Source organism: Eschrichtius robustus, chromosome 12, assembly GCF_028021215.1.
Source record: "Eschrichtius robustus isolate mEscRob2 chromosome 12, mEscRob2.pri, whole genome shotgun sequence".
In the NCBI taxonomy this organism is placed as follows: Eukaryota; Metazoa; Chordata; class Mammalia; order Artiodactyla; family Eschrichtiidae; genus Eschrichtius; species Eschrichtius robustus.
Window position 1 is genome coordinate 32,724,773 of NC_090835.1, and position 15,408 is coordinate 32,740,180.

The 15,408-nt window shown below is 36.8% G+C and overlaps 1 protein-coding gene across 8 annotated transcripts in view; it reads left to right on the top strand.

Moving 5' to 3' along the window:
• Positions 1-15,408, top strand: part of TASOR (transcription activation suppressor) — a 48,482-nt gene that overhangs the window by 31,333 nt on the left and 1,741 nt on the right. For 2 of the 8 annotated variants that reach the window (XM_068558770.1, XM_068558774.1), the window contains exons 15-22: positions 1,472-1,878; positions 3,398-3,539; positions 4,789-4,848; positions 8,655-9,583; positions 12,132-12,254; positions 13,019-13,178; positions 13,662-13,770; positions 15,090-15,268. In XM_068558770.1, the coding sequence (XP_068414871.1) occupies positions 1,472-1,878; positions 3,398-3,539; positions 4,789-4,848; positions 8,655-9,583; positions 12,132-12,254; positions 13,019-13,178; positions 13,662-13,770; positions 15,090-15,268 (2,109 nt within the window). Of the gene's footprint in view, positions 1-1,471; positions 1,879-3,397; positions 3,540-4,788; positions 4,849-8,654; positions 9,584-12,131; positions 12,255-13,018; positions 13,179-13,471; positions 13,558-13,661; positions 13,771-15,089; positions 15,269-15,408 lie in introns of those variants that run through there. The other 6 variants (XM_068558772.1, XM_068558775.1, XM_068558773.1 and 3 more) reach the window with 4 other exon arrangements.

The window sequence follows — 15,408 nt, forward strand, 5'->3', positions numbered from 1 at the left end:
GTACTTAAATTTTGGCACCATTTTAGCTGATAATTGGCAAATTTGTATGTGTGAAAAAATATTTGTGGGTGGAAATCAGGCTTTTTCAGTAATTAAAATGGTGGGAAAGCTATGCTGGTTATAATAGATCAAAGGAGAAATGGGGCAGGGGAGAAGGGGTAGATAGGTTAAAGTAGAACTAGTGATAGTCAGAGTTGCATATCTAGGTGTTTCTCACTTGTGTTTGTTTCTTGTCATTTTGCACACTTTATTTCTGATCCTGAAAGTAGAGATTTAAAGGTTAGATTCTAACTTTTAAAACGTTCTGATCTTAATTTGGTAGTGAGCCCACTCATTAAGAGGTAGCCTTCTGTCTCCCCTACTGCCTTTAACATCAACTTTTTAAGGTATGATTTATATACAATGTACTCATTTTAAGTGCACAGTCTGATGAGTTTTTTATAGCTGTGTTACCACTACTCCAATATATAGGACATTTTTCATTACCCCCAAATGTTGCCTTGTTCTTCTTTGTAGTTTATCTCATTCCACTCCACTGCTGATCTGCTGTCTCTATAGATTATTTTGCCTTCTCTATAATTTCATATAATTAGAATCATACAGTATGTACCCTGTTGTTTCTAACTTTTTTTTTTTGCCTGTGGTACATATACACTACCTAAATCGGAATCCTGACATCTACCCTGGCTCTACCCTCATGTGCTTCAGTATTAAAGCACATGCCTTTCCGAATGTCTCCTCCCTTTGCAAGTTTTTAAATATACTGGTGGTGCAGATAACCCAGATTTATACCTGCTTGGAGCCATGTCTAACATGTTTTCTCTCATAGTCCTTTTTGTTCTTAGTGCAAGATTGGTGTAGATTTCTTTGGGGTGATTTTGTATCTCTAATATCTCAGCTTTGTTATGAATTAAGTAATCTAGTCATTTAAGATAAAGCTTAGATTATGAAAAGGTTAGCCAGTATTTTAAGTACAGAATGTTATGGGAGAGATCAAAATCAGATAAAGTCATGGGTTTTTGTTGTTTTTATATTTTTAGAAGATTTAAGAGTAATCTGCATACCCTTCTCTAACATTTTGCAAAATCGTTGTGTAGGTATTTTTTCTGTTGTCAAGTACCTCACTGATTTTAGGATTTTGGTGGTAGAGTTTAAGGTAACTACAGTACAGTTATTTATATATATTATCCATATTACCAACATAATATTTGAGCTCATTTTTAATAGAATTTTCAAATTATGATGGAAATAAACCTTCATTTAATGGGAATTTTGACCTATGTGCAAAATTTTAGAACCAGTCATATTTGGAAAGTAAGGGATGGATATACCTGTAAACTCTAAGCAGGTGGTTTGATTGAGTTCCTGCCTATAAATGTTATATGATAATTAATTTTTAGGTATATATATATATTATTTTTATGCTTGCCTTCCAGACTTTAAGAGATGGCTCTTTCTCTTTTCCCTTCAGAGTCTCCACAGCTTGTTGGCTCACTTGGGCATGATGCTGACTTGAGACGGCAGCAGCAGGATACCTCTAACTCTAGCATTGCTGACATCCATAGGTTGTTTAATTGGCTATCAGAAACACTAGCAAATGCACGTCATTCTGATGCATCCCTGACAGACACAGTCAACAAGGCCTTAGGATTGAGCTCTGATGATGCCCGTGAAGAGATGAGGCAAAAGCATGAGTATGAGTTGAACTCTACCCTGGATAAGAAAGAATATGAGCAGCCTACTTGTGCAAAAATTGAAAATGCACATTTTAAGGATACTCAGAGCCCACTGCTAGAAGTTGATACATCATCTTTAAAGTATCCTGTTGCTGTTTCTACCAGTGAAGTAGGCACTGACCATAAACTACATTTGAAAGAAGTAAGCCTGTATCTTTTGGTTATCTTTGTTTGCTTTTGTGAATGTGTGTATGAAAGGGAGGATGTGGGGGGAATTCCCTGGTGGTCCAGTGGTTAGGACTCTGCGCTTCCACTGCAGGGGGCACGGGTTCGATCCCTGGTCAGGGAACTAAGATCCCGCATGCTGCATGGCACAGCCAAAAAATTTTTTTAAGAATTAAAAAAGGGAGAATGTGGGTGTGCTTGTTTTTCCTTTTCACAAAGAAATGATACACATTTCAGTAATAGTGTCTATTCAGGATAGTATTTCTAAGTTATTCCTTGTTAGAGATAAATGCAGAAGTGTTTTCCTTCCTGCTCATAAGCTTTATGTGTAGTCTGAAATTTACCATTGTGATAAAGTGAAGGCTGGACAATCTATTTGTCAGGAATGGCTTACTGGGAGTTAGTTCTCTATCATTTCATAATAAAATTGAGTCCTCAAAACACTGGCTTTCTGCTGGCAGTACCAGAACCCACAGGTGAGGCAGATAAGGTGACCAAAGTCAGTGTACCAGTTAGAAACAAGGTTAAATACTTTCTATTTCTCATGCAATGGAAAATGAGTGGCCTTTAGGATTACCTCTGAGGTGACCCTCACCCGTGCTTGACAGGGCATCCAGTTTATGATACGTGCTTAGAGTACTGATATCTAGCTGAGAAGTAGCCTAATCTCCCCAGCTCCCCCCTTCCCAAGAAGTGGTTGCATCACTTGGGGAACTGTACCAGGATGGCACCATGTTCCTAAAGACTTGTTCCTAATTTAGTTTCTTCCATTTTCTCTTCCCTGTCTGAGTAAAAGTCATATGCATCATGGGACTTCCCTGGCTGTCCAGTGGTTAAGACTCTGTGCTTCCACTGCAGGGGGCACGGGTTCAATCCCTGATCAGGGAACCTAAGATCCTGTATGCTGCGTGGCTCAGCCAAAAGAAAAAAAATTTTTTAAAAAGTCATATGCATGTCCCCAGGCTTTCTACATGTAGTTTTGGGATATTTATTTTATGGGGAGGATGATGACAGGGATCTCAGTTGGGGGCATGTGTAAGGTAGGCACTAAGAAACTAACCTATATTGTTACCATTTCCTGACATATTTAAAACTCTAAATTGTGTTGATGGGGGCATGGACCAAACCCAGCCCACTGCCTATTTTTGTAACTAAAATTTGATTGGAACACAGTCATGCCCATTCATTTAGGTATTGCTTATGGCTGCTTTTGCATTTCAGTGGCAGAGCTGAGTATCTGGCCTGCAAAGCCTAAAATATTGGGTGCTTTACTGAAAAAGTTTACCAACCTCTGCTGTAAATCAACCAATTACGTTTTGAGAGAAAAAATTATATTCTAGTTTGAGATTAGAGTATTATAACTTCACCATGTTGATTTTACTTGTTTGTAATGTTTAGGTTGAAGTTTGTGAATTTGCTGTGAAAAAATAGTTGTTTTTTCTTGACATTAAAATTAATTAAAAAGAAAGGTATTGAATCTGTACTCTAATTTTTAGGATCCAGATTTAATTAACATGAGTAATTTTGAAGATTGCAGTTTGTGTCCCACTGTTCCCATTGAACATGGATTCCGTAGACAATCTAAGTCAAATAATGTTGAAGAGACTGAAATACATTGGAAACTGATTCCAATTACAGGTAAGAACAAGTATACTGGGACTTAGGTTTGCTTGGTTTTACTTAGGGACCAGTTTCCTGAAGCGTTTTGTCTTTTCTAGATTCCACTCTTGGGTCTTGCTTGGCTCTGACATCTTCAGTGTCTTATTTTTGAGCAATGTGATATTCATCATTGAGTGTTGCTGTTCTTGGTCAGTATCTGCAAAAGAACCTATTAAAAACAGAGGGATTTAAAATATCCTTACTCTCCCTATGGAGTTGAACATGCAACTTGCAAATGAAAATTGTTGTCAGAAATTGTGTTTCTAATAAGGTGAGGTAGCTGCAGAGATGAAATGAGGGTCTTTGGGCAGCCAATTAAATGCTGTCTTCTCAAATTATTAAACTTCACAAGCTGTCGTCTAAGAAGTGGTCATGTTAAGGTTCATCTATTTGAAAGAAATTTGAGTTCTTAATATTGGATAATTTGAGAGAAATTGGATCATTGTAGAGAATGGCCTGAAATGATTACATGTAAATATCCCTAGAAAACTTATTGAACGATGAGGCAAGAATAGTTTAGCAGATGTTGAAAGATCATTTTGCAGTATTCTAATTTCTCTGTACAAACACATACACACACATATGCAGATACTGTTAATATTCCAAGTTCTTATTCATCTTCGTTAGCTAAGCATTTGGGGAAATATTTCCAGGGCACATCTTTTCCATTCTTAGATCTTTATTTAACCTTTAAAAAGAAAAAACAAACAGTTTTTGCTAGAAAGTCAACTGAAATATACTTTCTAGCTTGTGACCTAGAAGCTACTGAGACCTCCAAGGACTCTGCAAAGAATTTCTAAAACTTGATGAGTTTCCATGGGCTTCAGCACCATTCTCTACTTAGTACCTTATCAGAGAGGGCAAGAGGCCTAGAAGTGATCGTAGAGCGGCAGCTGGTACTCCTGACCTGGAGAAGTTGGCTTGAGTTGGAAAAACAGAATAAGGAAGTAGTCTGTACAAGGTGATTATCCTAACTTTCCTCATTTAGACACCTTCATAGCTGGTTTCAGAGCCATTTGAAGGCACAACATCTAGGTGTTGATATTCCATCATCACCAGAATGGAAAGGGAAGCAACTTCCCATTTCTTAATGACCCTTCAGGATTATTTTAGGCAGAAGAGGGAATACTTGAATTTGTTAGCATTTGGGGTTATCTGAAAGGTGCTTTAAAAGGTTGTCACCAGTACCTGAAGAGAGTCTACAAATCTAATGGATGCTTTCCCTCAGGAGGGAATGCAAGAAGCCCAGAAGACCAGCTGGGGAAACATGGTGAGAAACAAACACCAGGTGAGAAGGCTCTCTTTGCTTTTCCTCCCAATGTGCCCTTCTTCAGAATTGCTACTTGCAGTTCTGGTCCTCTATCTGGAGGGCATCAGTTTAAGTCTGTTAATTACAGAAAATTTGGACAATATCATATTTGTATTTAAATCATTAATTGATTTATATCAAATATTCTTATACAAAGAATGTATTCAAGGGAGTCACTGAATATTCATAGAGATTAAGTTTTTTTCACCTACAGTAGATTCTATCTGATATGATGACTTGGGAAGACCAGAATATTTTTCTTAATCCATTTCTGCAGGACATCTTATGAGAAGCAGTCTTCAAGTTTCTCTTAAATTTAAAAAATACGAGGAGGTGAGGCCATGTATCTTTTAGGTACATTATTCCTAATCTTGAATTTTTTTGACTCAATTCTTCTTTTGCTAATTGTAAAGCTAATTTCTGCAGATAGTTTAAGAGATTAGGAAACTTTTGGATTCCAGAAACATTTATAGATATTACTGATTAGCTAGTTGTAGTAGGTGCCTAGAAGACAGTCTCTTTTGTCTAAACTCAAGTCAATTCAGCATCCCTGCAGGTGGCCATAGGCAGATTCTTCTTGCTTGGAGTTTGGTCTGGGTCTTTTTTGTTTCCATTTCATTTTGTCTTACTCTTTCAGAAATCCTGTGTTGTTGTTTTTTTATTCAGAAGAAAAGCTAAGTGACTAATTTTAGTAGATCTTTATGGTTATTCCTCTCTTTCGGGAATTAAAAAAAAGACTTTGAGTTAATAGTTTTCTTCAAGATGATCTTTGTCTCCTCCTAGGAAAAGACAATTGAAAAAAAACAAAGTGGGAAGAACAGATGTATTGATATGACATACAGGAAAGTGTATAAATCTTTAGTAGACAGCTTGATGAATTCTTAACATATGTAAACACTTAGGTGACCACCACCCAAATCAAGATGTAGAACATTCTCAGTACCCCAGAAGGTCTTCTTCTGCATCCTCCCAGTCAGTATTCTCCCTGCCCCAAACCGTAACCACTAATCTGACTTCTCTTGCTATACATTAGTTTTTACCTACTCTTGAATTTAAGATAGATGGAACCTGCTACATATGTCCTCTTTTGGTTTTGGCTCTTTCACACAACAATATGTCGAAGATTCATGTAAGTTTTGCTTCTATCAGTGATTCTTTCTCATTGGGAGAATCAGGTATCTTGTTTAGGCTTCATAATGCTCCATCAACATCTGCAGTCTTTATTTGGCATACCGTCTTCATATTTTGTGGTTAAAAGTATAAAACTCCAAGTGATGCTACTTTTTGAGAACTCGCCACTCCCCTTGCATTTAAAAGTCAAAGTACCACAATGCTTGAATGATAGTTAGTAGAAAACATGTATTATTATAGATATTGACATGTGTTTCTTTTAAATCAGTTATTGACATTTTTAAAATAATAAAGTTGTCCATCTTAATAATAAAAATTATATGGGGGAAATCTGTACAAAGTAAGATTAGATGGTGATCATTTGCATTTTCAAAGGGATTTGGTTTAGAGTTTTTTAATATGGAAAATTTCCCATGTGGATTTAAGTTATATTTCAGCTTAAAAACATTTCTTTCATCCGTAGCACTTCAGGAATAAGCTTACTGGGGGACTTCCCTGGTGGTCCAGTGGTTAAGACTCCACACTTCCACTGCAGGGGGCACAGGTTCAATCCCTGGCTGGGGAACTAAGATCCCGCATGCCTCGTGGTGCAGTTATTTAAAAAAAAATTTTTTTTAGAAAAAAAAATTTAGGAATAAGTTTATTGGTCTCAACTATAGCTGAAATATTTGGGAGAATGTATTCAAGTATTTTTAATAATAAACCATTCAGAAGTTTTAAAATTACACGTGGTCCTCCCCAACTCATTTGTTTTACAAGATGCAAGTAAGACATTTTATTTGAATAAATCAGATATTTGACATGGTACCTAATTCAAGAAGTACAAAACGACTTCAAAATATAAGTCTTCCACCCCTAGGCCAGACACTTAGTTTCACCCCATTGATCAACCTCTGTTACAGATTTTATTTTTTCGTGGTTTTTTTTTTTTTTTGGCCACGCTGCACAACTTGCAGGATCTTAGTTCCCCGACCAGGGATTGAACTTGAGCTCCAGCAGTAAGAGCGCCAAGTCCTAACCACTGGACCGCCAGGGAGTTCCCTGTTACAGATTTCTTATGTACTCATCCTGACATTTTATATGTGCACTAAACCCCATGTTGCAGATTTACGAAGGGCATTCAGTATTCCTGAATTATTTTATGGAAGTTGAATTTTCTGGTTTATCAATTTCATACAGTTGTAATTCTTACCTTGGTACATTGGATATTTTGCTCCCCTTCTCTTCTTTGATCTACAGACCTGCTGTATGGTCTTACCGTGCTGACAGGTGCCTTTGCAGTACTTAATGGTTGCAGTGGTTCATGGTAACCACTGGGGTTGGTAGCAAAATGTTATAAACTAAATGCTGGTTAGGCTGTTTAAACCTTTAGAAAAGTGTGAGTGTAGGGAAAATCAAAACTGAATTTTTTGTAGAGGGGTTACACTGCTATACCTGGGTGTAGACTTGAATAGGGAGTTCACTATATCTTAAAAGTACTATATTTTTGAAAACTATACCTATGTGTGGACTTTCCGATCTAGAGGTAACATTTTATATACTACAACAGCAATTTGTTAGGGAATGTTGGCTAAGATTTAAGAAAAATTAGTACTTTTTTAAAGGATAAAATTGTGTAATATGAACTTGTAGGGAAAAATAATGAAATTTTGTTTTTTCGTGAAATAAAGTATTACTCTAAATTGCTGTTAAATGTATTTTCCCCATGTTTTTTAAAAAGGGATTTAGGGTTCCTGTTTTGAAGTGTAGTTTCAAGAACATACTGTGTTTGAATTTAGGATTTGTGAGTGGAAAAAAGTACGATCTTAGGGATTGAGCTAGTTGTCAAGAATCACGGGTTATCGTAGTTTCATTAGCATCAGCTAGCTTGATGATCTCTTCATCTCATATGGGGTAATAGCTATTATGATTTCTCTTGGAATGATTTCCAAACAAAATAAAAATACTTAACAAAAGTGCTATCAAAAGTATTACTGTTAAGTTAATGCAGCTATGAAATGTGTTCTCTTTCTATATGACTGAGACTTTCTTTTCCTGATAAATTGAAGTCCCTAACATTGTAGCAAATCCACTAAGCAACCCCATATGTAAGAGCAAATCTGAAAACAGATAAAATTAATTATCCTAGATCCTGAATGCAACTCTTAACTTGACGACTTATTCCCACAGCATTTCAGCTTGGCATTCTTTCAGTTGCCTTACACTCAAAATTTTCCTGTTAAGAGGGTATTACCGTAGTGGACATTATTGGCAAAGAATACGGGGGTTGAGCAAGCCATTGCAACTGACCATTCTGCTTAAAGCATGTCTGTTAAAGTCAGATCTACAGAAAGGTAGGGAAGCAGAAATAAACAAGTGACTTAATTTGTATTGATGTTAAATTGGCCCTTGTTTGAATACTTCAAAAGGAATCAAAGAAAGTAACATTCAAACTTGTCACTCTAGCTATTGAAATACAAAGACCAGCCATAAGTAAGTAGGGCACATAGGAAATAGGTTCACACCATTATTTGAGGTTTTTATTCTACCTTCTGATGCATAGTTTGTTCTAAATATATACTTGACCTGGCATTTTTTTTCCTTATTTATGAGTTTGTATTTTCGGATGTTATTATTTTGGATTGCTTTTGTAATAATAAACTCTTCCCATATAGGTATGAAATCACCAGAAGAACAACTGGTGTGTCTGCCACCACAGGAGGCCTTTCCTAACGACCCTCGGGTAATAAGTAGACAGAGAAGTTCTGATTACCAGTTTCCATCCTCTCCATTTACAGACACACTAAAGGGCACCACTGAGGATGACGTGTTGACAGGTCAGGTGGTGACAGTGGAGGAGCAGTGTGTGCCAGCAGCAGAACCGCCTGCAATGAGTGAAACCACAGAAAGGACAGTGTTAGGAGAGTACAGTCTCTTTTCTAGGAAGATAGAAGAGATTCTGAAGCAGAAGAATGTTTCATATGTCAGCAGAATTTCCACACCTATCTTTTCAACACAAGAGAAGATGAAACGGTTTTCTGAGTTCATATATTCTAAGACTTCCAAAGCTGGTGTACAGGAGTTTGTAGATGGCTTGCATGAGAAACTAAATACTGTTATCAAAGCATCAGCCAAGGGTGGGAATTTGCCAGCAGTCAGTCCTAATGATTCTGGTACTAAGACAGCATTGAGTCCTTTGGGAAGGCATGTCATACCAGTTTCCTCAAGCGACTTCAACAATAAACACCTCCTTGAGCCACTTGGTAGTGATCCTGTGAAAGACACCAACTCTAATGAGCAGCATTCCTCTTCGACTTTGGGTTTAACTGAAGCAGAAGTGAACCAGCCACACCATGCCACAGAGCCAGTGGTGACTTCTGATCATACTGTACCTGGTCATACTGCCCGGGAACCAGTAGAAAAAGAAACAAAATCGCCCAGTGATGTAAACATTTCTGCCCAACCAGCTCTTTCAAATTTTATAAGCCAGTTAGAACCTGAAGTATTTAACAGTTTGGTTAAAATCATGAAAGATGTCCAGAAAAATACTGTGAAATTTTATATTCATGAAGAAGAGGAGAGTGTGCTCTGTAAAGAAATAAAGGTAACTAACTGAGAAGGTAATTGTAATGCTGTCTAAACTTCTCTTGTTGGCTCTGACCTCTATAAAATGGATTTTTGTTTGTTTTTAGGTGTTGACCATATTATTTTCATAATTTAATGCAGAGTGGAATAAAAGACTAGTAAGTTTAATTGAATTTAGAACTGGTGATCTAAATATCTTAGAATTTTTAATCTTGTTTTGGATAGTGTCATTTTAAAGACCAGTTGTATACGTATTGCAGATACCTTTAGATTGTTGATTTAAAGATTTTCAATGTTTCTTACTGGGTTTTTAACAAAGAGGAGGGAAAGATGCAGAGAAATAAAGGAAGTTGTCAGTGTTTACCTCAGGGGGTTTTATCAATCAGGTAGAAAAAAAAAACTGTCCAGGATGACCTAATGATGATATCTTTTGGCATTTCTTGATGCCCTGGTCATGCCAGGTTTCCCAGTAGCCCTTATTATCAAAAAACATGGTGATCCTGAAACACTTGCCCAATCATGAAAGATTCCTCCTTGCAAGGTATGTTTTTTGTACTGAAGCTATGGAGTAGACAGGCGTTTCAGGCATTTGGTTTAAAAAAATACACACATAGAGACAGGTATGTAAAATCTGTAACAATAGATACGTAATTTATGGGACAATTATATTAGTGGTTTAATGTTGCCAATTAGTATTCACTAAACTGTGTAGCATTTTAATTCCTTAAGGGAATGCCTTAGTTTTTAAAATAAATGCCTGCTCCTATTTATGGAATTTACTTACCATGATAAGTTTCTGCTTTTTTAGTTAGAGGAAGCAGAGGGGGCTATAAATAAGTGGCGTATAGCCAGAGTGGCCCAGAAACTCCATGCTTTGACATGTCCTGAGCCTTTGTCAGTTTGAGGATCTCTTTGACGTCAGCATGTTTCATGTGATGTGCTCATGAGGACGTGAAGAGCATGGAAATGGGGGCAGCAGAGTGCTCAGTGTGCTGCCTTTACCAATTCCCTGTAGTTTCTTGGGAGGATGAAACCAGACTTACCAGGAATTTCTTGGTTGCATTTTTGCCCTGTATGATTGAACATTGAGCTTCTCAACATTCTTCCACCCCCAGCAACATGTTTCCAGCTCTTTGGGGCATAGCTGCGTGGTGGTGTAGGGCTAGATGAGAGAGTGGGTTGGGCACAGTTCCCAGTGTGCTCACCATTACTCCATCTCCTCCCACTGCATTTTAAAAATTGATTGTAACACACTTGTGGGAAATGTGTTTACTTACGAATGGTGCTTTCAATCCATTCTGGCTTAGAATAGATCCTATTTCTGCTATTTATTTTATGTAGAAGAGGAAAAGGATGCTGTGTGTTTTTATAAATATGATAGGAAATCAGATCAGAACTTTAATTCTTTTAATCAATATCCATTGGAAATTTTCTAGCAGAAATGTTACAGTATAGTACAGGACTTTATGAATAAAATTTTAAACTTCCTAAATATTTCTGGAGTCAAATTGATTTGTTACTTTATGAGTTAAACTGTCTTATTTAACACAAACTTGCATTTAAAATTTCTTAATGTAAAAAGACCAAAAATTACAAGCAGGCCTATCAGGCAGTAATTTACTTTTTCATAACTTGATTGTAAACTGCTCTGAGATTTGCCCAGAGGCTTTAGAAGTTAGAGCAAAATCAAACACTGTAGAAGATGCTTCTTTAGGGCTGCACAGAAACACCCTCTTTGGGTGTGACACTTGTAGACAGCTCTTGAAAGACTGGTTGTGAGGCAACCTTGGTTTAGATGTATGGTTACCTAACCAGCGTGCCAACCTTGAGAAAATTAATCTGCTCCTGTATCTGTGAAATGAGGAATGTGACCTTCAGAATCCTGCAGTTTGCTTCAGAGTTCAGGATTCCCCCAGCAAGCAAAGAGAATTCTGCTGGGAATGGCTATCTTGTGTCCTTTGAAAGGTAGTACCGTGTCACCAGCATGGAAGGATGTGTTAGATGGGAGAGTGTTTTGTTTGAAGGTGTAAACTTGACAGGCATGGCTAATTAATATGTAAGTAACGTTGTACATATTGAAGCTCTGTATGAATGATCCTGGGGCTGTTGTGAGTTAAAGGAGCTACAGTAGTCGTAAAAGTGCTTTTTAACTCTGAAGGAGTATACTGGTAACACTGCTGCATATAATCAAGGGCCTGCTTCAAAAGGAAAGGAAAATGGGAGTGAGGGAGTGGTTAATGACTGAGCTCTGGATTGCCCAGAATAAGTAATAAGAGTTAAGAACCTGGGCTAATCCATTGCTTTTCTGGTTCTGTTACCCCAAGCTAGCATTTACTTGGCTTTGACTGCATAGCATCATAACCTCGTGACTGTGACCATTTAAGGTCTGAGCTTCAGAGTCTTCTCTAAGAGTGGACTTGATGATCTCTGAGGTCCCTAGTGTAAGGGCATCATTAATAGTGGTCTAGTAGTAGTTAAACTTAACCACTTTATCTTGCATTTCTCGTGTTAAATGGATGTTTGCAAAAAAGCTTTTAAATGTTGATTTAGTTTTTTTTCTTTAACAGGAATATCTTATCAAATTAGGCAATACAGAGTGTCATCCAGAACAGTTTTTGGAAAGAAGATCAAAATTAGATAAACTATTGATTATTATTCAAAATGAAGACATTGCAGGTTTCATTCACAAGGTAGACTGTTAAGTTGAATTCTTTACTTACTTTGGTTGTAAAAAATCCTTACTATCTTTGAGACTAAAGCTGTTTGTTTTTAAAATATCCTCATAAGCTTTAAAGGAGATAAAACTTCGAGGTTGGGAGGTTTAGGACTTGAGACCTAAACTACCCTCCGTGAATCAGCTCATGAGATTCATATTTATACCTCTGCAAAATTTTAAATTGTGGCATATCACAGATCTTACCTATTGCTTAAATAGTCAAGACTAAGAATACTGACTCCTTGAATGCCATTGGGTCTGCTGACTCTCTTTATATTGTTATCACCTTCATTTGTGTGTCCTAGGTAAAACCTGTTTGTACCCCCCCTTTGCTGAAGCAGTCCCCCTTTCCCTTGGATTTGGAGGTACCCCGTCTAGTCTTAGGAGCCTATCTCAAGTCCTACTGCTCTTTGAAGTCTTTCCTGTTTCAGTCCGTAGGCTGTTGCCTCATTTGAATTCGGACTGTACTCACAGGGCCAGGCAGGTTAGCATTTGTCATTCTCTGTTTCCAGGTCTCTTGTTAAGTGCCTCTTCCTTAGAGTGTTCTGTTCAAGGTAGATGCCCAGTACATAAATGTTGGTTTGTATATTTGGAAATAATGTTGGAAATATTGTTTTTGTGCTTGACTTTGCAGAGGCAACACACTAATATAGGTGAGCCATAGTACATCTCTTGTAGGTTACTTCACACTTGCGTCTGTCTGTCCTTATTTCTATTTTTATTTTGGTATTTAAATAGGTACCTGGCTTGGTGACTTTAAAGAAGCTTCCTTGTGTTAGTTTTGCTGGTGTTGATAGTTTGGATGATGTTAAAAATCACACATACAATGAGTTATTTGTATCTGGAGGTTTTATCGTTTCTGATGAATCCATTCTAAATCCAGAAGTAATCACAATTGGTAAGATTTATTTATTCTTTGTAGCATGTAACTTGTGTCTTTTCAAGGTTTTCCTCATTAGTACTCACTCATACTTTTTTAATGTATTGTCCATTCTGCCAGTGACAGATAACTAGTACATTTCCATCATTTCTTTGAGCTTTTATTACCTCAGATTTCTTTCCCATTCTTTTACTCTTTACGAATAATTTCCTCTTAAGTCTGGTATAAAGCAGGGCTGTCTGCACCTACTTCACTTGGATTACTTTTGGTTTGTTATTGTTATCAACATGTTTTTGTTTTTTTGTGTGTAGATGTTATGTTCTTAGATCTCAAAGAGGATATATAGATCTGTCTCCCTTAGAGGGGAAAAAAGAGAAAGAAAATACTACATAGGAAAGTAGGTGTTCCTACATAATATCAACAAACACTTCTTCCTTAATTCAGTTGTGGAGTGGGTGACTTGTTTATTGAATTTAAAATGAACTTCATTATCTCTAACAGAGAACCTTAAAAATTTTTTGACATTCCTCGAAGAACTTAGTACTCCAGAAGGAAAATGGCAATGGAAAGTCCACTGTAAATTTCAGAAAAAACTAAAGGAACTGGGCAGGTAAGGTTTGAAAAATAACTATATATTGGTTGTTGATTTTAACATTGTGTTCACAGAATTTTGCTATTTTTTTATATGTTTGTAAATTATAGATGCTGCTCAGTTTTCACAGATGTCTTTTGCCAGCTGTAAGGGAATGTAGATACTGAATTATTCTAGCCTGTTTGAAAATGGTATTCTTGTTTATGTAGAGGTTTGCTGAAGTTCTAGTTATGCATAGAGATAAAATTGGTTTAAACTTTACCACTTGGGTTTAGAATAATAATCAAAACGGGATAATCAGCATTCTTTATTTTTTTATGGAACTGTATATGCCAAGTAGATCAGGCCCTCTCCTAATTGTTAATCTAATAATATTACACATATGAGAGAAGGATTAATCCTGACATGATAAAGGGATCTATGATTAGGACATTCATTTATGTAATAAGTGATTTCTAACATGCCCAGAAGTCACTTCTCAAAACGTGATTCTTGGAGCACTAGTCCCTTGAGAGGCTCTGCAAATAACTATTGTAATCAGATGAGTTTGGGATACTATATCCTACTACTAGAGTCCATATAATGTACTTATTTACACATTTGAAGATCTGAGAAACTTTGTAGTTAAGGATCCTGTTTTACATTTTGTCAGTCAGCATTTCCGAAACCTAGACCACAAAACATTTTTTTCTTCTAATACCTATGATATTCCATGGGACACACTTAGGGAAATTCAGGCTTTAGTAATTTTAAATTATTTAACTTTTTATTGTATTTCATTTTTTAAAAACTTGTTTTATCTTCAAATCATGTGAAGGAGGCACTGGGGAAGTCTTATCTTTATAGAACAGATAGCAATACTGAGGCCCGGAGGTATAACTTGTACAAATTAGTACTGTCATCTTCCTGACAATAGCCAGTAATTTCTACCACATGTTGCCTTGCATCTGGAAGTATAGAAATAGCTCAGAGCCATGTTATTTTTTGAAGGAAAGACTTATATTTTTTGTCCTTTTACACCTTTCATTACAGTTCTAAATTAGTGAAGCTGAAGAGAAGTGTGATTTATTTAGTAAGTAAGAAGTTGAGATTTTTGTCTGAACTGAATAGCTGGCCCTCAGGCTTTGTACCCAGAGAAAGCCCCTGGAGTTACCCGTGGGTTGCACAATTCCTGCTCTCCCTCTACTAAGAAGCACCTGTACATCAGGCAGTGAGCTAAGCAGTGCAGTTGTCGTTAGTTGTCTCAATTGAGAAATTATGGCTTTAATTTCAAGTGAAAACGTCCATACTAAATTTTAGAAATGCAGATACAGATACTGAACTACTTAATTTCACAGATTGAATGCTAAAGCTCTGAGTCTGTTGACCCTTCTGAATATCTATCAGAAGAAACATCTGGTTGAAATTTTGTCATACCACAACTGTGATTCACAAACTCGGAATGCTCCGGAATTGGATTGCCTTATCAGACTTCAGGCTCAAAACATACAACAACGACACATAGTCTTTTTAACAGGTAAAGAGAGTGAGTGCTCTTAAGCTTTCTACTGTGAATACAGGAATGTGTATGAAAGGATTTCGTGGGACTGTGTTGGGTGTTTCTGAAAATGTGGAGGAAAGGATTTTGTGAGGGCTGGAGGCAGGCATTATCATTTT